At 41.4% G+C, this 24,301-nt stretch overlaps 2 protein-coding genes across 5 annotated transcripts in view; one reads left to right on the top strand and one right to left on the bottom strand.

The window, feature by feature from the left end:
- Positions 1–6,543, bottom strand: part of serpini1 (serpin peptidase inhibitor, clade I (neuroserpin), member 1) — an 84,611-nt gene extending 78,068 nt beyond the window's left edge. For 2 of the 3 annotated variants that reach the window (XM_060924055.1, XM_060924057.1), the window contains exons 1-2: positions 6,529–6,543; positions 5,236–5,416 (exon numbers count right to left, since the gene is read on the bottom strand). The gene's annotated coding sequence lies outside the window, so the exon portion shown is untranslated. Of the gene's footprint in view, positions 1–5,235; positions 5,417–6,528 lie in introns of those variants that run through there. The other variant, XM_060924056.1, reaches the window with a different exon arrangement.
- Positions 5,662–24,301, top strand: part of LOC132888089 (programmed cell death protein 10-like) — a 39,798-nt gene continuing 21,158 nt past the window's right edge. The window contains exons 1-2 of one of the 2 annotated variants that reach the window (XM_060924058.1): positions 5,662–5,893; positions 21,726–21,896. In XM_060924058.1, coding sequence (XP_060780041.1) covers positions 21,807–21,896 — 90 coding nt within the window. In that variant the 5' untranslated portion in view covers positions 5,662–5,893; positions 21,726–21,806. Of the gene's footprint in view, positions 5,894–6,673; positions 6,904–21,725; positions 21,897–24,301 lie in introns of those variants that run through there. The other variant, XM_060924059.1, reaches the window with a different exon arrangement.

The following is a 24,301-nucleotide window of genomic DNA, read 5'->3' as shown; positions in this document are numbered from 1 at the left end:
ATGATCCAATATTACATATCTGTGAGTGGCAAAAGTATGTGAACCTCTAGGATTAGCAGTTCATTTGAAGGTGAAATTAGAGTCAGGTGTTTTCAATCAATGGGATGACAATCAGGTGTGAGTGAGCACCCTGTTTTATTGAAAGAACAGGGATCCATCAAAGTCTGATCTTCACAACACATTTGTGGAAGTGTATCATGGCACAAACAAAGGAGATTTCTGAGGGCCTCAGAAAAAGCATTGTTGATGCTCATCAGGCTGGAAAAGGTTGCAAAACCATCTCTAAAGAGTTGGGACTCCACCAATCCACAGTCACAGATTGTGTACAAATGGAGGAAATTCAGGACCATTGTTACCCTCCCCAGGAGTGGTCAACCAACAAAGATCACTCCAAAAGCAAGGCGTGTAAAAGTCGGCGAGGTCACAAAGGACCCCAGGGTAACTTCTAAGCAACTGAAGGTCTCCCTCACATTGGCGATTGTTCATGAGTTCCACCTTCAGGAGAACACTGAACAACAAATGGTGTGCATGGCAGGGTTGCAAGGAGAAAGCCACTGCTCTCCAAAAAGAACACTGCTGCTCGTCTGCAGTTTGCTAAAGATCATGTGGACAGGCCAGAAGGTTATTGGAAAAATGTTGTGGATGGATGAGACCAAAATAGAACTTTTTGGTTTAAACGAGAAGCGTTATGTTTGGAGAAAGGAAGACACTGCATTCCAACATAAGAACCTTATCCCATCTGTGAAACATGGTGGTGGTAATATCATGGTTTGGGCCTGTTTTGCTGCATCTGGGCTAGGACGGCTTGCCATCATCGATGGAACAATGAATTCTGAATTATACCCACAAATTCTAAAGGAAAAATGTCAGAACATCTGTCCATGAACTGAATCTCAAGAGAAGGTGGGTCATACAGCAAGACAACGACCCGAAGAACACAAGTCGTTCTCCCAAAGAATGGTTAAAGAAGAATAAATTTAATATTTTGGAATGGTCAAGTCAAAAGTCCTGACCTTAATCCAATGAAACTGTTGTGGAAGGACCTGAAGCAAGCAGTGCATGTGAGGAAACCCACCAACATCCCAGAGTTGAAGCTGTTCTGTACGGAGGAATGGGCTAAAATTCCTCCAAGCCAGTGTGCAGGACTGATCAACAGTTACCGGAAACATTTAGTTGCAGTTATTGCTGCACGGGGGGGGGGGGGGGGGGGGGGGGGGGGGGGGGTTGTCACACCAGATACTGAAAACAAAAAGGTTCACATACTTTTGGCACTCTCATATGTAATATTGGATCATTTTCCTCAATAAATGACCAAGTATAATATTTTTGTCTCATTTGTTTAACTGGGTTCTCTTTACCTACTTTTCGGACTTGTGTGAAAATCTGATGTTTTAGGTCATATTTATGCAGAAATATAGAAAATTCTAAAGGGTTCACAAACTTTCAAGCACCACTGTATATACAATTTCAGCTGGTCAACAATACGGGGTCTCCTTTGTTGTATTTTGTGCTTCATACTTTGCCAAATATTTTCAAGTGATAAGTCGGATGGCGGGGCGGCACGGTGGTGTAGTGGTTAGCGCTGTCGCCTCACAGCAAGAAGGTCCTGGGTTCGAGCCCCGGGGCCAGCGAGGGCCTTTCTGTGTGGAGTTTGCATGTTCTCCCCATGTCCGCGTGGGTTTCCTCCGGGTGCTCCGGTTTCCCCCACAGTCCAAAGACATGCAGGTTAGGTTAACTGGTGACTCTAAATTGACCGTAGGTGTGAATGTGAGTGTGAATGGTTGTCTGTGTCTATGTGTCAGCCTTGTGATGACCTGGCGACTTGTCCAGGGTGTACCCCGCCTTTCGCCCATAGTCAGCTGGGATAGGCTCCAGCTTGCCTGCGACCCTGTAGAAGGATAAAACGGCTAGAGATGAGATGAGAAGTCTGGATGGCAGGCTGGCCAGTTAAGCACTTGGACTCTTACGACAGAGCCATACAAGTTTATTATATGAAGAATGCAGTTTGGCATTGTCTTGCTGGAAGAAGGAAGGTGTTCCCTGAAAAAGATGTCATCTGGATGGCAGCATGCTGCTCCAAAACATACATCTCATTCAGTATTAACGGTGCCTTCCAAGATGTACAAGCTCTCCTCTTTAGCCTGGAGGATGCAGTGTCAGATGATTTCCAAAAAGAATTTCAAAAATTCAATTCCCCAGACCACAGGACAGTTTTCCATTTCATCTCAGTCCATTGTAAACGAGTGCATGCCCAGAGAAGGTGGCAGTGTTTCTGGATATTGTTTATACACAGTTTCTTATTTGCATTGTCAAATTTTAACTTGCATTTTGGATGCAATAATGAACTGTGTTCACAGATGATGGTTTTTGGAAGTGTTCCTGAGCCCATACAGTGATTTCCACTACAGACACTTGTCTGTTTTTGATGCAGTGTTGCCTGAGGGCCTGAAGATCACAGGCATCCAATATTGATTTTTGGCCTTGTCTCTTGTGTAGATTTCTCTGGATTCTCTGTTTGCCACGCAGTCTTTCACAGATGCCCCTTTTCCACCAAAGCAGTTCCAGGGCTGGTTCGGGGCCAGTGCTTAGTTTGGAACCGGGTTTTCTGTTTCCACTGACAAAGAACTGGCTCTGGGGCCAGAAAAACCGGTTCCAGGCTAGCACCAACTCTCTGCTGGGCCAGAGGAAAGAACAGCTTACATCAGCGGGGGGCGGAGTTGTTAAGACCGACAACAATAACAAGACCGCGAAAGATTGCCATTTTTAAGCGACGAGAAGCAGCAGCTGTACAAATGCGAAGTCATCCATTATTATTATTATTATTGTTGCTGCTTCCTCCGCGTTGTTTTTGCTTCGATATTCGCGCCAAGGTTTATGCAAACGTAGCGACGTAACTGACGTATACAACGACATAACTGACGTGTCTTCTCTTAGCACCACGAGCGATGGAAAAGCAAGCTGGTTCTCAGCTGGCTCGCAAGTTGAACGAGTTGTGAACCAGCACCGGCCCCGAACCGGCCCTGGAACTGATTTGGTGGAAAAGGGCTAAGAGTGACAAACCCCTCCCCATCTTTACTTCTGAGAGACTCCACCTCTCCAGAATGCTCTTTTTATACCCAATTATGTTACTGACCTGTTGCCAATTAACTTAAATAGTTGTGAGATGTTCCACCAAGTGTATTTTTTTTAAAGCACTATGCAGCATTTCGAGCCTTTCGTTTCAAAGTTGGGGCATGGACAACATGCTACACTAAATTCAAAATGAACATATATTTTTCAAAAACAATAAAATTTCTCAATTTCAACATTTGTAATGTTGTTTGTGTACCATTTTCAATGAAATATAGGGTTTCCATGATTCGCAAATCATTGCATTCTGTTTTTATTTACAGTTTACACAGTGTCCATCCATCCATTATCTGTAGCCGCTTATCCTGTTTTACAGGGTCACAGGCAAGCTGGAGCCTATCCCCGCTGACTATGGGCCCCTCCAGGGTACACCCTGGACAAGACACAGAACGTCACACTCCTGGTCAATTTAGAGCCACCAATTAACCTAACCTGTATGTCTTTGGACTGTGGGGAAACCGGAGCACTCGGAGGAAACCCACGCAGACACAGGGAGAACATGCAAAGGCCCTCGCCGGCCAATGGAAATGGCACATGAAAACGCCGGTGAACTCTCTAGTGCTAGCTCTTCCTCTTCTGGGAGTCTAGAATTGTGCTGATCTCTTCCGAATAGAATCTATGATAGCCTACCCTCTTTACCCTTTGCCTCTCGTTGCTAGGCGGCAGTTACATGAAAGCCGCAAGCTTTCACAAGGAAATACATGACTGATATCACGCCGACTTTATGATTACATTTATGATTATCATGTAGAATCTATAGCTCTACGTACCTTTATCTTATGTCGTTTCACAACACATGTTCTGACAGGAGGACTGTCTTTGGATCCGGCATAGCTACTAATAGACCCCCTCCGGAATACTGGCAGTGTTGCCAGATTGGGAGGTTTCCCGCCCAGTTGGGCAGTTTCAAGTGCATTTTGGTGGGTTTTGAACATGTTTTGGGCTGGAAAACTTCAGCAGTATCTGGCAACACATACTGCTGACGTTTTCCAGCCCAAAATATGTTCAAAACCCACCAAAATGCACTTGAAACCGCCCAACTGGGCAGGAAACCTCCCAATCTGGCAACACTGTGTAGGCACTGCTGATGGTAGTAACACACGTTTGTGCTGAACTGAACACCCAAGAGATTCTTTTAAGCTTGGAAGGGTGTCAAAACAATCCAGATCGAAGTGTTCAGAGCACAGGATGGATGTTGGTGAGGGCTCCCACTTGTCACGAGTGCGCCTGACTTGCTTCACCCACTTCGCATGCAGCTTGGGATCTCTGGGAAACTTGAATAAACTTACCCCATCCTTGTGGGTTTTGGAGCAAAAGCCGGCAAATATATATATATATATATATATATATATATATATATATATATATATATATATATATAAATAAAAATGTCTAATAAAAATACTAATAATGATAAACTGAACACCTGTCGCATCAACAACAAACTGGTAAGTTAGGAGGAAGGTTCTTTCGCTGACGTCATATAGCTCCTCCTCTTTCGTCTCCTGGGTGCTGCAGCCCTGTCAAATTTGCCCAAATAGCCGCATTTTTTATCATAACTTGTAAAATAGGCGCCTTCGTGAATTAATATATGGATCATCTGGAATTACTTTTTATGTTATAAAACATCGCCAAAGATGTTAAAAACGTGTCATCAGCACTTTAAATGCTCAAAATGGCCAGAAAAATGTCTTGACTATATTTTCTATTCATTTTACAACTTATGGTGGTAAATAAAAAAGTGTGACTTTTCATGGAAAACACAAAAAATTGTCTGGGTGACCCCAAACTTTTGAACGGTAGTGTAATTGTATAGTTTTGATGTCTTCAGTATTAGAAAAATATAATTCTATAGTTTTGATGTCTTCAGTATTAGAAAAGTCGAAATATAGAAAAACCTATATATATATATATATATATATATATATATATATATATATATATATATATGATTTCATGAATGAAGTCATTGCCTTGTTGCTTATCATTTACTGCACATCTGCCCATAGTGAGATATGAAAAAGTCTCAGTTTATCCATAGTGTATGTCCATTTCATTATGCAATCATGCTTACAATGTATTCTATTATGTTTTATTTAAGCTTACCGTCCGTTTAAAGATGATGAAGCCGAAAAGGATGCGGATATCCTGCGCGCACGCGCTCTCTCCCTCCTTCTCTGCGGTTTGTCCTTCCCCACACAGAAGCAGGTGGCTCTGACTGCTCTATTTATAAATATATATGTTTTCAGCACTGGCTCCACCCCCTCTCGTCCGCCATTGGTCAATTCTATTCCGGCACAGAAATCACTTTTTTTAAATGAAATATTTTTATATTTGTAATAGTTGTTTGATATTATCTAAGGCCACGGTGCTACACTATTAATATATATTAAGAAAGACGACAACAATAAAATCGCCAGTCGTTTGTTTTTTTTTTGTAAAACCGGAAGACAAGCCCTTGAGTTTCGAGCTGGCAACAGCCAATCAAATGATCTCGCTGGGAATCGTAGTTCTTGTTGTGACACCCGGCGCACCTTCTCAGTTATTTTTACACTTCGAAAAGACTACATGTTCTGTGTCCACACCTTTACGAATCATCCGCTGTCTAAAGCAGAAAACCTCACCTACAGTATATTTTGTGGATTTGGAGCGATAAACTTCCGTCTTTTAACCTGAACATTTTGGAAGCTTACTCATCGGGCAGATTCAACTTTAAATTCCGCAAATCAACTCTTTATTTCTTTTTTTTTTTTTTACACAACAGGTATGGGATTCACGTCACTAAACGTAACTTAAATAACTAATTTCTTTCTTATATTACTGTGTGTAAAAGTACGGCTAAGTGGCGACTTGGATGGCTGAATTCCAAATGTATCTCGATTGGACACTGGAGTGTACTACCTAGGATGTAGAAACTGTTACTTCAAACCCTTTCTAGTGCACATATCAAGGGAGTAGATATACATTTATATTCAGCCCTAACTAGCTCGAAACTATTAGCTTGGAGAGCTAGCAGGTGTTGTGCCATATCCTACACCTCTTGCACATCCTGTGTGCCTGGTCTTTCCGGTTACAATCTTATTGGATGAATACGAGAACCCAGAGCCGTCTGCGAAAATTTTAGGTAGATACTTAATGTGCCTGATTACAAATAATTTTTATTTCGTGAATTTGAAGGTTAAATTAAAAATTAACACTCTTAGTAAGTACGTTAAATTTCACGGTTAAGTAAGAAAATATTTCCTAGCATACTGACAGAAATAGAGGGTTTTTTTTGTTTTAAAACTTATCCTATAACATGTATGCATTTTTTTAGATAACATATATACAGCATGTGCATGTAGTCAATGCTTTGCCTCTAAGAATAATCTTTCTACAAAAGATTCAGATGGCTGTTACCTGTTAAAATAGCTTAAACGATGTCGTGCTTCGGACTTGCTATAATTTCGAGGAGGCACATGCGAAGCTACCAAACGGTCCTTGGGATGCAGGTTGTTCAAGGAGTGGCAGGATACGGTACGCCACTGGCTACATAACTAGCTTGCTAGTCTTTACTTAGCTTTGTTTAGCAAGCTACTTTAGTTTCACCAACGCAGTACGTTCTTCACGGTAATGTAATGAATACATAAAATTAAGAAGCTTAAAAAAATTAGGCTGTATTTTTTTTTTAAATTATTACAAAGATAATTTTAATCTGAATAAACTCCTAACTCCAAAAGAAACTAAATTCCAGCCATGTAGTTACCTCAGGAAGGGAAGAGAGTGAAGAGTGAGGTAGGTTTAGTTTCTATTTATACAAGATATATAATTATTTTATTACCTTACTTTTTTTTGGAAACATGTAAGCTACCTCTTCTGGTTTAAGTATCCACTTATTGATTTAACTTGTTTTATTCAATTAATTATTTCATACAAATTTTATAGAATTTGGCTTTGAACTATATGGCACACAGTGGTGCTTGAAAGTTTGTGAACCCTTTAGAATTTTCTATATTTCTGCATAAATATGACCAAAAACAACATCAGATTTTCACACAAGTCCTAAAAGTAGATAAAGAGAACCCAGTTAAACAAATGAGACTAAAATATTATACTTAGTCGTCATTTATTTATCGAGGAAAATGATCCAATATTACATATCTATGAGTGGCAAAAGTATGTGAACCTTTGCTTTCAGTATCTGGTGTGACCCCCTTGTGCAGCAATAACTGCAACTAAACGTTTCCGGTAACTGTTGATCAGTCCTGCACACCGGCTTGGAGGAATTTTAGCCCGTTCCTCCATACAGAACGGCTTCAACTCTGGGATGTTGGTGGGTTTCCTCACATGAACTGCTCGCTTCAGATCCTTCCACAACATTTCGATTGGATTAAGGTCCGGACTTTGACTTGGCCATTCCAAAACATTAACTTTATTCTTCGTTAACCATTCTTTGGTAGAACGACTTGTGTGCTTAGGGTCGTTGTCTTGCTGTATGACCCACCTTCTCTTGAGATTCAGTTCATGAACAGATGTCCTGACATTTTCCTTTAGAATTCGCTGGTATAATTCAGAATTCATTGTTCCATCAATGATGGCAAGCTGTCCTGGCCCAGATGCAGCAAAACAGGCCCAAACCATGATACTACTACCACTACCATGTTTCACAGATGGGATAAGGTTCTTATGCTGGAATGCAGTGGTTTCCTTTCTCCAAACATAACACTTCTCATTGAAACCAAAAAGTTCTATTTTTGTCTCATCTGTCCACAAAACATTTTTCCAATAGCCTTCTGGCTTGTCCACGTGATCTTTAGCAAACTGTAGACGAGCAGCAATGTTCTTTTGGAGACATACATGAAAATCCCTCACCTTTCGGCGAAATTCGCCGTTTTGAAACCAAAATGGGTGACCTACGTGAATCGTGTAGATCCGATGAGAAAAAAAATTGGGGGGGGGTGTTTGATATTGACCCAAAGGGCAAGGAGGTCGCTTTGCACCCATAGACAGTTCGTGCCGGTTTGCGCCTCCTCCTCCTGCTTTGATATTGACGCCATAGCGACGAGTACATCTCGCTGCGAAGGGCAAGCAACGTCATTTCGCGCCTCTTCTCCTGCTGGCCAGAGCATGCACACATGAGTCAGAGTGCAGACCAGACCACCAGAAGCTGGATTGAGTCATCGGACTGAATTTCCTACTTTTTTCAAACTTTCCTGATTGCTATCAAAACAAACAAAACTTCCGGCTTGATTAAAGAGGGCGCACGCGTCTTTTGACAATCCCTGTGTCTGAAATTGCTCGCTACTCACTATATAGGGCACTGTATAGTGGAGACGCCATTTTGTAGTGCTGTCCGTGCTGAAAGGAATCAAATTAAAAGTCTCAAATTTGATTTAATAAAAGACAGCAGCAAAGAAAAAAGTATTCAGCCTTGATTTTAAAAAGAACTGAAAGCTGCAGATACTTCCATATCTTGGCAGGCTGAGTGGTATGCTGGGGCACCTCTTGCCAGCAGACCAGGATATCCAGAGGGAACTTGTGTGGTTCAGTGTTGACCTGACCATCCCCAGCTTTAAGGAGGGAGAGAGCATCGTGGAGTGGTGGGGTCATGTCTTCGACAAACCAGACAAGTACCCCTCCCTGGGTGCACTGGTTAAGTGTTGCCTCTCCATCTTTCATGGACCTAGAGCCGAGTCCTCATTTAGTCTGATGAATGATGTAATTGATCAAAGGAGTGGCAACATGAATATGGAAACATTTAATGCAATACAGACTGTCAAGTACACGCTGATGTCCAGGGGGAAGACAGCTATGCAGCTCTTTAGAAGGGAGGATGTGAAGTTTGGGGAAGTGGACAGAACATTGTGCAAGAACATTAACTCTGCAGCAGCCACATACAAACACCAGCAGAGGGTGAACAAGGAGGAAAAGCAGCAGAGCAAGTATGGCTCTCAAGCAACTTGCAGTGCTCAGCAGGCCAAGAAACAGACTGCTGAAGGAGAGAAGCGGGCAAGGCTGAAACATGTGGCAACTCAGCGAAAGCGGGCCATGGAGACACTGGTGGTCCAGGCAAATAACAGGAAAAAAATGATCACTATTCCTTGTGTGTTCTCCACTTTCTTTGTTCTATTATTCACGTTTTTTTTTTTTTCCAGGGCATAATTTCACTATAACTACATGTATTTGAATTTGTATTTGTACTGTATGTCCTGTCAATACAGTATACTTAGTAAGGAGGCTATAATATTTATTCTGGGGGAGGACCCCCCAAACAAAATAAACAACACGTCACCACTCGTGCACCCTTCTCACCTTTTTCACCCCTGACCCGTTTTCATGCCTGTGGACAGCAGTGGCTTTCTCCTTGCAACCCTGCCATGCACACCATTGTTGTTCAGTGTTCTAGAGGTTGACGCATGAACATTTGCCAATGTGAGAGTTGCTTAGGTGTTACCCTGGGGTCCTTTGTGACCTTGCTGACTATTACACGCCTTGCTCTTGGAGTGCTCCTTGTTGGTCGACCACTCCTGGGGAGGGTAACAATGGTCTTGAATTTCCTCCATTTGTACACAATCTGTCTGACTGTGGATTGGTGGAGTCCAAACTCTTTAGAGATGGTTTTGTAACCTTTTCCAGCCTGATGAGCAACAACAATGCTTTTTCTGAGGTCCTCAGAAATCTCCTTTGTTTGTGCCATGATACACTTCCACCAACATGTGTTGTGAAGATCAGACTTTGATAGATCCCTGTTCTTTAAATAAAACAGGGTGCCCGCTCACACCTGATTGTCATCCCATTGATCGAAAACACCTGACACTAATTTCACCTTCAAATGAACTGCTAATCCTAGAGGTTCACATACTTTTGCCACTCACAGATATGTAATATTGGATTATTTTCAACAAATAAATGTCCAAGTATAATATTTTTTTTGTCTCATTTGTTTAACTGGATTCTTTTTATCTACTTTTAGGACTTGTTTGAAAATCTGATCATGTTTTAGGTCATTTATGCAGAAATATAGAAAATTCTAAAGGGTTCACAAACTTTCAAGCACCACTGTGAATGTTTGTTTGAGCCATTGTTAAAATCACAAGAGCAGGAGATATTTTCATTTTAAGTATCACTTCTGTGAAAATGGTTAAGTTTTTGATGCTCATACTGTACTAGCTACTTCTGTGTTCGACCAGTCAAATGGTCTCTAGAAAGTATTTGTCCCCCCCCGGGAGCGTGCCTTGTTCTAGAGCAGCGGCTTGTTAGAAAGCAAGCATGGTTTGTTGGTGTATATTCAGCTGTGCATCTTCATGCACATTATTCCCTTTTTCCAACTGTCTCTTGGTTGAGAGAAAATGGTTGGAGTTTTTTCGTTCAGACGAGAGTGGAATTTGTACAAGTTTTCACTTTTCCAAGGAGTGTTTTACTATTTTCTGGTTGTTCGGTGCTGGAATGTCGCAATCTCGGACTAATTGAGAATGTGAATCCATTTTTTACACCATCATAAACACAGCCTCAAAAGCATGTACGAAATAACTCATCTTTGTTGTCTTTTAATCCATTTTGTTATAACTGTGGAAGTATGCTTAGGACCACTGTCCTGCTAGAAAATCCATTTGCGGTCAAATTTGAATTTTCTGGTTGGTGCCTTGAGGTGTTGCTTCAGTAAATCTGATCAGATAATCCAACTTGCTAATGATGCCATCTATTTTCTGAAGTGCACCAGTCCCTTTTCAAGCAAAATGCCTCCACATCATGATGCTGCCACTCCCATGCTTCACATTTGGGCTCGTGGTCTTAACCTAAATTTGCACTGGATCTAAAAAGCTAATGAAGCCGAGATCTAAATTGAATATTGTACAATTACCTTTTTCAGCTAAAGCAGTGATCGGACTATTGCCGCTTTTCCACTACAAACGCGGCTGAGCCGTGCCGTGCTGAGTCGAGCTGAGCGGGGCTGTTGGAGTTGCATTTCGACTACAACCGCGCTGAACCGTGCTGGCTGGAAGTGGGTGGACACATTGGGTGGAGTTAGCGAAAGTGGGTGGACGTCACGTGATGTCGTTAGGCAGCGCAAACAGTGACATCAGTGAGCTTTTAAGCGGTAGTCTCACGACCCGAATAGTAAACAATAAACATGGAGGACATGGAGTCGTTAGTGTTGCTGGTCTTGGTGCTGTGGCTTGTTGTCACCGACAACGCCAACAGATACTGGCAAGAGCGTATAGATGAGGCGAGGCGCATAAGGCTTCAGAAATTCTCGTAATTCGTAATTCTTCTCCTTCCGGGTTTGCGGTGTTTACAGATCCCAGCGTGCTCGCGGGGCATGTGTGGGCATGTGAGGACACTCCTCCTCACCAGTCAGTGCACAGGGGAGTGTCTGCTCACGCCCCCAGCCTCACTCGGCACGGTTTGGCTCGCTTCAGCCCCACTCCAAAACGGTGCGAGTTTTAGGGGCTAAGCAGGGCTGAAGCGAGCCGAGTCGTGCTGGTTTTTGGTAGTCGAAACGCGAGCCGTGTCGGGCTGAAGTGAGCTGAAGTGAGCTGAAAAAGGGTAGTGGAAAAGGGCCATAAATGTGAATAAAGATCACCCTGTAAATTGTTTCTGGTCATGGTTATTTTTGCTTTGCACTGACTGTCGAAGTGACTTTTGACCTGTGATTTCACAAGTCCTATAAAACAAGGCCAGACTGTGTTGTCTTTGGTTGCTAAAATAAACTGGAATAGCTGCTGTTTATTAAGTTGAGTTCACCCTGGATTCTTGCCTTTTTATTTTTATTTTTTTGCTGTTAATACCTGGGGGTGGGGAAAACATGACCTCTGCAATCTTTTAAAAATCACAGCTATAACAAAAGTGTAAAGACCAACTATTTTTTTTTTTAAACTGTAGTGATGCTCAGATCTATAAATAAATCAGTTCACTGAGTGCAGACTGAATAAGTTCTTATCTTCATTTTGGAAGATTAATATAACTTGATCCTGGCGCAGCTGCTTGCTTATAAAGTGACACGTTTCTGCCGTCAAATATCAGTTTAACCATTGCATTGGTTTGTTTTATTTTATGTTGGCATAAAATACTTTATGGCAACATACAATATAGGTGCTTTATCTGAGACACCTGAAGTCAGCCATGTGCAAATTATTTTATTTATTTATTTTTTTGGAGGTGCTGCTGTTCTTGCTGTGTCAAAGGGTAGTGTTACACACATTATCTGCCCTCCTCTGCATAAACAAACTTCCAGATACCCATGTTTGGCTAGTGGCTCTGTGATTGACAGGAGAGTGAGTGCCATCCTTCTCACCAGAGAACAATAGTTTTGCTCATCAGGATTCAAACTTGCAATTTTCTGATGATGGTATGACCTTTTTTTTTTTCTTTTAAATTGTTTAAATCCTGTGTTTTTTATTCTCATATACACAGTGGTGCTTGAAAGTTTGTGAGCCCTTTAGAATTTTCTATATTTCTGTATGAATATGACCTAAACATCATCAGATTTTCACACAAGTCCTAAAAGTAGATAAATGCCGCTTTTCCACTACAAACGCGGCTGAGTCGGGCTGAGCCGTGCCGTGCTGAGTTGGGCTGAGTCGAGCTGAGCGGGGCTGTTGGAGTTGCATTTCGACTACAACCGCGCTGAACCGTGCTGGCTGGAAGAGGGTAGACACATTGGGTGGAGTTAGCGAAAGTGGGTGGACGTCACGTGATGTTGTTAAGCGGCGCAAACGGTGACATCAGTGATCTTTTAAGCGGTAGTCTCACGACCCGGATAGTAAACAATAAACATGGAGGACATGGAGTCGTTAGTGTCGCTGGTCTTGGTTCTGTGGCTTGTTGTCACCAACAACGCCAACAGATACTGGCAAGAGCGTATAGATGAGGCGAGGTGCATAAGGCTTCAGAAATTCTCATAATTCGTAATTCTTCTTCTTCCGGGTTTACGGTGTTGACAGATCCCAGCGTGCTCGTGGGGCGTGTGTGGGCGTGTGAGGACATTCCTCCTCACCAATCAGTGCACAGGGGAGTGTCTGCTCACGCCCCCAGCCTCACTCAGCTCGGTTTGGCTCGCTTCAGCCCCACTCCAAAACCGTGCGAGTTTTGGGTGCTAAGCAGGGCTGAAGCAAGCTGAGTCGTGCTGTTTTGAGATAGTCGAAACGCGAGCCATGTCGGGCTGAAGTGAGCTGGAAAAGGGCCAAAAGAGAACCCAGTTAAACAAATGAGGCAAAAATATTATACTTGGTCATTTATTGACGGAGCAAAATGATCTAATATTACATATCTGTGAGTGGCAAAAGTATGTGAACCTCTAGGATTAGCAGTTAATTTGAAGGTGAAATTAGTCAGATGTTTTCAATCAATGGGATGACAATCAGGTGTGAGTGGGTACCCTGTTTTATTTAAAGAACAGAGATCTATCAAAGTCTGATCTTCACAACACATTTTTGTGGAAGTGTATCATGGCACGAACAAAAGAAATTTCTGAGGACCTCAGAAAAAGCGTTGATGCTCATCAGGCTGGAAAAGGTTACAAAACCATCTCTAAAGAGTTTGGACTCCACCAATCCACAGTCAGACAGATTGTGTACAAATGGAGGAAATTCAAGACCATTGTTACCCTCCCCAGGAGTGGTCAACCAACAAAGATCACTCCAAGAGCAAGGCGTGTAATAGTTGGCGAGGTCACAAAGGACCCCAGGGTAACTTCTAAGCAACTGAAGGCCTCGCTCACATTCGCTAATGTTCGAGTCCACCATCAGGAGAACACTGAACAACAATGGTGTGCATGGCAGGGTTGCAAGGAGAAAGCCACTGCTCTCCAAAAAGAACATTGCTGCTTGTTTGCAGTTTGCTAAAGATCATGTGGACAAGCCAGAAGGCTATTGGAGAAATGTTTTGTGGACGGATGAGACCAAAATAGAACTTTGTGGTTGAAATGAGAAGCGTTATGTTTGGAGGAAGGAAGACACTGCATTCCAGCATAAGAACCTTATCCCATCTGTGAAACATGGCGGTGGTAGTATCATGGTTTGGGCCTGTTTTGCTGCATCTGGGCCAGGACGGCTTGCCATCATTGATGGAACAATGAATTCTGAATTATACCAACGAATTCTAAAGGAAAATGTCAGGACATCTGTTCATGAACTGAATCTCAAGAGAAGGTGGGTCATGCAGCAAGACAACGACCCTAAGCACAGAAGTCGTTCTACCAAAGAATGGTTAAAGAAGAATAAAGTTAATGTTTTAGAATGGCCAAGTCAAAGTCCTGACCTTAATCCAATCAAAATGTTGTGGAAGGATCTGAAGCGAGCAGTTCATGTGAGGAAACCCACCAACATCCCAGAGTTGAAGCTGTTCTGTACGGAGGAACGGGCTAAAATTTCTCCAAGCCGGTGTGCAGGACTGATCAACAGTTACCGCAAACGTTTAGTTGCAGTTATTGCTGCAGAAGGGGGTCACACCAGATACTGAAAGCAAAGGTTCACATACTTTTGCCACTCACAGATGTGTAATATTGGATCGTTTTCCTCGATAAATAAATGACCAAGTATAATATTTTGTCTCATTTGTTTAACTGGGTTCTCTTTATCTACTTTTAGGACTTGTGTGAAAATCTGATGTTTTAGGTCATATTTATGCAGAAATAAGTTATAGAAAATTCTAAAGGGTTCACAAACTTTCAGGCACCACTGTGTGCGCGTGCGCGCACACGTGTGAATGTTTAAATTAAGTGGCCTGTTGCAAACCATTAAATCTCATTTTATGTCCTGTCAGGATTTCATAATTCACGTTTATTATAAATTAGGAGTGAGGACTCAGTTGGCATGAAGCCCTGATGCCATAAACACACAAAAGGCTTTGGAATGAAGCATCTCGGGGAACGGCAGAGTATCTGCAAGACAACCTTTTTTATTTGCATACTTCATTAAACTACAAAATAATGACAGAAATGAACATAAGTATCCCAGGAGCACGGAGCAAACCTGTTGGAGACATTTGGACTAATTTATTATTGATGTTGCTGTCAGTCTAATCAGCCATGCCAGTTAATTATCATTAGGTGTTTGTTTCATTTACTATCATGTAGGTCTGTGGTTTCGCCTGTGTCCTATAAATGTAAGTCATCATTTTATATATGCGTACACACACACGGTGTTTCAAAACAGGTCAAAATTTGTTTCATGCTTATCTTTTTAGATCTAGAAATACCATTCACTGAAAAAGAGAAGGGTGTGTGTGTGCAGCGTGCATTTATGAGAGATTTCTCTAAAAATGCACCAACTGCAATGCAGATTTGGACACGGCACAAAAAGTTCAAAGAGGAAGGCCGTCTCTGCAGCAGGACAAAAGGATCTGGACGACCACCAGTATCGGAAGAGACAGTCGAGCGGGTTCACAAATATTGAAAATTTGTGAACTTGTTCATGGAATCCACATACCTTTTTGAATTTCTGATTCAGATTTTGAGGAATAAATCTTATATTGCTGAACATTAAGGCTGTTCAGTTTCATTTGCCCAGACTATGTAGTTTCTGGGATATTTACATCTCAAATAATATCAAATTTTTTGAAACACCCTGTGTGTATGCGTGTGTATAATATATTAAATGTCGTTCATATATTTAACATATTAAATGTGTGTCATTCATATATATGAATGACACACACGCTGCTCAAAAAACCACATGTCCGATCGTCCGAAACAACTAAAGCATGTGCAAGGTCAAGTGAAACTTTAATGGTAATCATCCAATCGGACAACAAAAGTTAGTGCTGGCAACCTAAGCAACCGCTCCGTGATGCAGACCTGAACTGTCAGTCCAGCAGTAGCATATTTCAATTATTATTCTGTGAAGTGAATCATGCATCGTAACATCCGACTCCTCATCAAAACAAAGTTCACCTGTGTCTATCGAAAATCTTGTTTTCCTGGACTGGTTCCCGTATAAAATTAATCCTACCAAGCGTTAGAGACACTGACTGTATGCTCACTCTATGCTAAGAGAGCAGGGAACCAGTCTAAAGTAGCTCGTCTTGTTTCACGGAAAATGCATTAAAAAGTTTTCTTCAACAGCACAATATATAAAATTACAAAAAATATGTTGAGGAAATCATTCAAATTTCTTTGTTTTTGGTTATAATTCATCCAAGTATGTGTGTGTTTTGAGTGTACTGGAAAAGCTCAGCTCAGAGGGGTCCACGTCATGACGTAATTATACCAATTGGCTCAGGGCGACGAGGGTCGAGGACACCGTGTGCCAGCAGCATGGTTGAAGTGGGCAGGTGTGGGGGCGTCGTGGCTCAGGTGGTTAAGGCGCCATACCATGAATGCGGGCGACCCGGGTTCGATTCCGGCCCGAGGTCATTTCCCGATCCCTTCCCGTCTCTCTCTCTCCCGCTCATTTCCTGTCTCTACACTGTCCTATCCAATAAAGGTGCAAAAAGCCCCAAAAAATATCTTTAAAAAAAAAAAAAGTGGGCAGGTGTCAAATTTGGAACTTTTATATCACGATTAACGACATCACTGAATAAATGTTCCTTACCTCTAACCTGTGTGTGTGTGTGTGTGTAGTGCTGTCAAGCGATTTTAAAATATTTAATCGCGATTAATGTCGCGACTGTCATAGTTAACTCGTGATTAATCGCACATTTTTGTCACATGAAAAACCATTGTAATTAGCATAAAAAAAGTGAATGGGCTTGCTTTGTACCAATTTTTTTTTTTTTTTTATATTGCAGAGCATAACACGTCTTGTCACAGCCACTGACACCCATAACTTCCATATTAGATGAGAAAACCAAGGGATGAAAAATAAAGTGCATATCACTGTGAAAATAAAAAAAGTTTTATTTTACTCTTCATTAGTTTCTTTTGAAGAGAAGTATTTGGCATAAAAGAAGAAAAAAACAGATAACAAAAATAAAAACATTCATCATACGTTCAAAAACGTTCATCATAGTGTGGCACTGTATTCTCTAATGCTCACTGCTTATAACTCTACACCTACCCGGTGGAGATGAGCTGGGAAACTGCAGACTGAAGGAACAGTATTGAAAAGTATTTTTCCAGTCTCGCCTGTGAAAGGTAATCCCATGTGATCTCGTTTGGACGGTAAACCTGTTGGTACAGTTAAACGCAGCACATGAATGAGGCATCTTTATTCTCGGCTACTGTCTAGACGCTATACCAGAGACGGTTGAAGAATCTCCACTTTGCCCCATCCGATATGGCGGCGAGGATGTTTATGCCTTTCTCCATCACTCACACGTACTCTTATTGAAGCAGCGCGCGACAAGCCTCAACAGGAACTACGGGTGACTCGCAGGGCCAAATTAGAATTTGCGTTAACGGCACTATTTTTTTTAAATCGCATTAAATTGAGATCGCGTTAACGCGTGATCGCGTTAACTTTGACAGCACTAATAAACTTTTATTGCCAAGAAAAAAAAAATTGAACTCTACCAATTCTACCATGAAGAGTCGTGAAATATCTAACCAGAATTCTTCCAGAAGCTTGTTTATGGTAAACAAAAATGTTTGGTCAAGGTGAATCTTGCGAAGAGACATTTTACATTTAAATATTAGGTGTGCTGCATGTATATTTTTGACCATGTGTTGATTTCAGAAAACCCAAAGAAAATTAAAACTTGCGCACCAAATTCTAGTGGTTATTTATTTATTTTAAAGCTGTATGCTGTACAATCATTCTGCAACAGAAAAAACATTTCAAAGAAATGACTGAAAGCCCAAATATTGCCATGACATTCATATCCAAGATGACATTCATGTCACTGTATGTAAACTTCTGACCACAAATAAACGCACACAGGGTTAGTCAAAACTATGTTAACACTTATGGATTATTTTTCTTTTTTGGCCGTACTGTTCGTGCTTATCTTGACCACACATTTCCAGGTCGATGGACAGGTCGCAGTGGAACGTTGCCGTGGCCTCCACACTCCCCTGATTTGATGCCCTGTGATTTCTGGTTATGGGGTATGGTGAAGGAGCGTGTGTGTGTAGCAGGAAAGTCCGTGATATCAATGACCTCAAGGACAGAATAAGGACTGTGGTATCATCTTTTCCCTGTGAAATGTATGTCCGGGCTTTAAATGGTACTGTTGCTCGCTGGTTTTTGTGTGTTGAACACGATGGCGAACAGGCTGAGACCGTCCTGTAAATCATCTTGCATATATGATGTACGTTTTGTGAATAAATGGTTTCTACCATTTAAGTGTTAACATTTAATTTTGACAAACCCTGTGTGTGTGTGTGTGTGTGTGTGTGTGTGTGTGTGTACGCATTATACAACCCCGATTCCAAAAAAGTTGGGACAAAGTACAAATTGTAAATAAGAACAGAATGCAATAATTTACAAATCTCAAAAACTGATATTGTATTCACAATAGAACATGGACAACATATCAAACGTCGAAAGTGAGACATTTTGAAATTTCATGCCAAATATTGGCTCATTTGAAATTTCATGACAGCAACACATCTCAAAAAAGTTGGGACAGGGGCAATAAGAGGCTGGAAAAGTTAAAGATACAAAAAAGGAACAGCTGGAGGACCAAATTGCAACTCATTAGGTCAATTGGCAATAGGTCATTAACATGACTGGGTATAAAAAGAGCATCTTGGAGTGGCAGCGGCTCTCAGAAGTAAAGATGGGAAGAGGCTCACCAATCCCCCTAATTCTGCGCCGACAAATAGTGGAGCAATATCAGAAAGGAGTTCAACAGTGTAAAATTGCAAAGAGGTTGAACATATCATCATCTACAGTGCATAATATCATCAGAAGATTCAGAGAATCTGGAAGAATCTCTGTGCGTAAGGGTCAAGGCCGGAAAACCATACTGGGTGTCTGTGATCTTCGAGCCCTTAGACGGCACTGCATCACACACAGGCATGCTTCTGTATTGGAAATCACAAAATGGGCTCAGGAATATTTCCAGAGAACATTATCTGTGAACACAATTCACCGTGCCATCCGCCGTTGCCAGCTAAAACTCTATAGTTCAAAGAAGAAGCCGTATCTAAACATGATCCAGAAGCGCAGACGTCTTCTCTGGGCCAAGACTCATTTAAAATGGACTGTGGCAAAGTGGAAAACTGTTCTGTGGTCAGACGAATCAAAATTTGAAGTTCTTTATGGAAATCAGGGACGCTGTGTCATTCGGACTAAAGAGGAGAAGGACGACCCAAGTTGTTATCAGCGCTCAGTTCAGAAGCCTGCATCTCTGATGGTATGGGGTTGCATTAGTGCATGTGGCATGGGCAGCTTACACATCTGGAAAGACACCATCAATGCTGAAAGGTATATCCAGGTTCTAGAGCAACATATGCTCCCATCCAGACGACGTCTCTTTCAGGGAAGACCTTGCATTTTCCAACATGACAATGCCAAACCACATACTGCATCAATTACAGCATCATGGCTGCGTAGAAGAAGGGTCCGGGTACTGAACTGGCCAGCCTGCAGTCCAGATCTTTCACCCAGAGAAAACATTTGGCGCATCATAAAATGGAAGATACGACAAAAAAGACCTAAGACAGTTGAACAACTAGAATCCTACATTTAGACAAGAACGGGTTAACATTCCTATCCCTAAACTTGAGCAACTTGTCTCCTCAGTCCCCAGACGTTTACAGACTGTTGTAAAGAGAAAAGGGGATGTCTCACAGTGGGAAACATGGCCTTGTCCCAACTTTTTTGAGATGTGGTGTTGTCATGAAATTTAAAATCACCTAATTTTTCCTCTTTAAATGATACATTTTCTCAGTTTAAACATTTGATATGTCATCTATGTTCTATTCTGAATAAAATATGGAATTTTGAAACTTCCACATCATTGCATTCCGTTTTTATTTACAATTTGTACTTTGTCCCAACTTTTTTGGAATCGGGGTTGTAAAATAAATAACTTGCATTTATAGGACACAGGCGAAACCACAGACCTACACGATAGTAAATGAAACAAACACCTAATGATAATTAACTGGCATGGCTGATTAGACTGACAGCAACATCAATAATAAATTAGTCTAAATGTCTCCAACAGGTTTGCTCCGTGCTCCTGGGATACTTATGTTCATTTCTGTCATTATTTTGTAGTCTAATGAAGTATGCAAATAAAAAAGGTTGTCTTGCAGATACTCTGCCGTTCCCCGAGATGCTTCATTCCAAAGCCTTTTGTGTGTTTATGGCATCAGGGCTTCATGCCAACTGAGTCCTCACTCCTAATTTATAATAAATGTGAATTATGAAATCCTGACAGGACATAAAATGAGATTTAATGGTTTGCAACAGGCCACTTAATTTAAACAATGTAATAAAGTTTTTTTTTGACTGCGTGATACAGCCCGGCGCTTAATGAAATGGCTCCTTGCAGACGAGCAGATATAATTTAACAGTGTAATAATGTCTCCGTTTTTAATTTTTGGAGTCTCGTCCATGCTCAAACATTAGCGTGATCGTTTTGGACGGCAGGCAGCTGAATTGGTTTCTATGAAAATGGTGCTGGGTCTTTTAACGTTCGATTTAAAAAAAAAAAAAAAGAATGCTGATATTAAGTTGTGGCCAATGTGGCGAAACTATTAGATTGTGTAGATGTTATGACAATCTGCTGATTAGTTTTGTCATATTGAAAACTTCAGTAATTTTACTCAGTGTTATGAAAGGGGGAAAATGATAAAACTGACAACAAAATGTACATTTTAGTGTCCAAACAGCAGCTTGTTACCTTATTATATAAGTATTTACAATACCCATGATGGCCTCAGAAAAATCTAGCTTGGTGTAATAAATCAGGAAACTGATGATAGTAATACTAATATCTCAATTTTGTAGATTATCCTTATTATACGTCATGTCTTGGCAAATGTCTTTATTTTAGACCCGGCATTGAAGCATGAAGCATTCATTTCTATATATTTTATTGTTTCAGTAAACATCATATCGAAATATACACTCCCTGACCACTTTATTAAGAATGTGTGTACACCTTCTTATTCATGTAGTTAACTAACCAGGCAATAATGCGTTTCTAGAATTTGCATAGGAAAGTGCACAAAAAACATTGAGTGAGCGACAATTCTGCAGGTAGAAATGCCTTGTTGAGCTGACAGGAAGGCTACAGTAACAGAAATGACCACTCTTTACAATGTGGTAAGCAGAAAAGCATCTCTGAAAGCACACTGTGCTAGACCTTGGCATGAATGGGCTACAACAAGGGAAGACCGCATCAGGTTCCACTCCTGTCAGACAAAAACCGGAATATGAGGCTAAAAGAGGGCTGTCACTGAAACTGGACAGCTGCAGATTGGAAAAATGTCACCTGTCCCTTTCTCCAGTCTGTCCAGTTTTAATGAGCTGACATTTTAGTGAGATGACAAGGTTTTGCTGTGGTATTATTATTTTTTGCATTATTTATCTGTAGTGTCAGACACGTAAATGTGTGTGCCGCCAACGACAAGAGAAATCTTTAATTGCAGGAGAAAATAATGCATGATCACAGCATTTTAAATACACCTTTTATTCTCTCTCCTTTTTATGGATCTCTAAATAACAGTAATTTTCGGCAGAAAGCACTAATAATGGCTGGGTTTTTTCCCTGTTTTTCAGTTGCAGACGTGGCTTTGGCTTGAACTGAGCACGCTTAGGAGTGAATGAATCCTCACCCATTCTCACATTGCCACGACAACGATGACAATGGAAGAGATTAAGAACGAAGCAGAAACGGCCCCAATGGTCTCCATGTCGCTCTATGCTGTGATGTACCCCGTGTTCAATGAGGTATAAAGGGAGATAGATAGATGCATATTAACTTTGTTTATTTGCTTCCTTGCACTCAGTCAGCACTTCATTTGACACACCTGCCTTGTTGGTCTGGGTTACAGTTAGGGACGGTATATTAGACATGCACTACCGTTCAGAAGTTTGGGGTCACTTTGAAATGTCCTTATTTTTGAAAGAAAAGCACTGTTCTTTTCAATGAAGATCACTTTAAACTAATCAGAAATCCACTCTATACATTGCTAATGGGGCGGCACGGTGGTGTAGTAGTTAGCGCTGTCGCCTCACAGCAAGAAGGTCCGGGTTCGAGCCCCGTGGCTGGCGAGGGCCTTTCTGTGCGGAGTTTGCATGTTCTCCCCATGTCCGTGTGGGTTTCCTCCGGGTGCTCCGGTTTCCCCCACAGTCCAAAGACATGCAGGTTAGTAGGGTATTAGGCAGAAAAAGAAATTTACCAGTCAAAAATAATATTTTATATAATCCTGATAAGCGCCGCAGGTGCGAAGACGAGCGCCGCAGGCGCGAAGTCCCTCTAGGGGGGTCTGGGGGCATGCCCCCCCAGAAAATTTTTGAAATTTAGACTTCATTTCCTGCATTCTAGGACATTTTCAGGGTGAAATGGCGTGTAATTTTTGATCAGAAATATTGCATATTTTTACTTTGTATTTTTTTCAGTTTCACTCCTGAATGTATCAGATGTATGTATGGTGTTTGATTTGGTAACAAAAGTGAAAAGAAAATAAACAACAATGAATTGTATATAATCTTTTGATCTAGTTACAGTATTTAATAAAAAAAAAAAACCCAACAGTATTCTATTTTACCATACCCCAATGAACCCCCCTTGTTAATCAATGTATCACACATACCTTTTCTGTCTTTTTGTGGAAAAACGAATCAGTTTTTGTCACATTCAATTTGGGGCGTTTGTTGGGATTCATCTTGATCCAGAAGAGTGAGTCAGCAAAAAAAAATGCGGTTCTCCCGCCAAGAAAGAGGAAACTACAACGCAGGGTGTTTGGCAATTTTCGACCAATCAGAATTCACGATTTATTCAGTCCGCATGTTACAAGATTCAGTGCGGGCCAAAATGGCGGAAACGATGAAATATTCTGATTTTTCATTTCAAGTTTTCAGTATTTTTCGTATTAAACTGTGTTTCTTACGATTTGTAAATGATGGCGGAACCACACACGGACTGGCCATCGGGAGTAGCGGGAGTTTTCCCAGTGGGCCGGTGGTTCAGTGTGGGCCAGCGGAGAAAAAAAAAAAAACAGTTGCGCGCTGGCCTTTAATATGATAAGCAATGTTAACAGTTTCTTTAACAAACTGTTAACATTGCTTATCATATTAAAGGCCAGCGCGCAACTGTAATAAGCAATGTTAACAGTTTGTTAAAGAAACTGTTAACATTGCTTATCATATTAAAGGCCAGCGCGCAACTGTTTTTTTTTTTTTTTTTTTTCTCCGCCGGCCCACGCTGAACCACCAGCCCACCGGGAAAACTCCCGCTACTCCCGATGGCCAGTCCGTGTGTGGGCGGAACATAACTGGATTTATCGGATGACATGTGGGAGTATTCATGTGCGAAAATTTTCGGCATTATCGTCCGTTTCAGTATCCGTCTGTGTGTATACTTGCCCGTTGAAATCGGCAATCGCCCGTCAAATTTACGGGTGGACGGGTCTCTGCCTAATACCTTACAGGTTAGGTTAACTGGTGACTCTAAATTGACCGTAGGTGTGAATGTGAGTGTGAATGGTTGTCTGTGTCTATGTGTCAGCCCTGTGATGACCTGGCGACTTGTCCAGGGTGTACCCCGCCTTTCGCCCGTAGTCAGCTGGGATAGGCTCCAGCTTGCCTGCGACCCTGTAGAACAGGATAAAGCGGCTAGAGATAGAGATAAGATGACATTGCTAATGTGGTAAATGACTATTCTAGCTGCAAATGTCTGGTTTTTGGTGCAATATCTCCATAGGTGTATAGAGGCCCATTTCCAGCAACTCTCACTCCAGTGTTCTAATGGTACAATGTGTTTGCTCATTGCCTCAGAAGGCTAATGGATGATTAGAAAACCCTTGTACAATCATGTTAGCACAGCTGAAAACAGTTTAGCTCTTTAGAGAAGCTATAAAACTGACCTTCCTTTGAGCAGATTGAGTTTCTGGAGCATCACATTTGTGGGGTCGATTAAATGCTCAAAATGGCCAGAAAAAAAATGTCTTGACTATATTTTCTATTCATTTTACAACTTATGGTGGTAAATAAGTGTGACTTTTCATGGAAAACACAAAATTGTCTGGGTGACCCCAAACTTTTGAACGGTAGTGTATTTCTAGTTGGAGGATTATTCCAGGTACAGCAGTGACACTAAAACGACGAGTCTCGCTGCAGCTTGAATCGCAGTG

This window comes from Neoarius graeffei, chromosome 6 (genome assembly GCF_027579695.1).
Source record: "Neoarius graeffei isolate fNeoGra1 chromosome 6, fNeoGra1.pri, whole genome shotgun sequence".
In the NCBI taxonomy this organism is placed as follows: domain Eukaryota; kingdom Metazoa; phylum Chordata; class Actinopteri; order Siluriformes; family Ariidae; genus Neoarius; species Neoarius graeffei.
The sequence above is the reverse complement of the archived record's forward strand: the minus strand, read 5'-3'. Positions and strand labels throughout refer to the sequence as shown.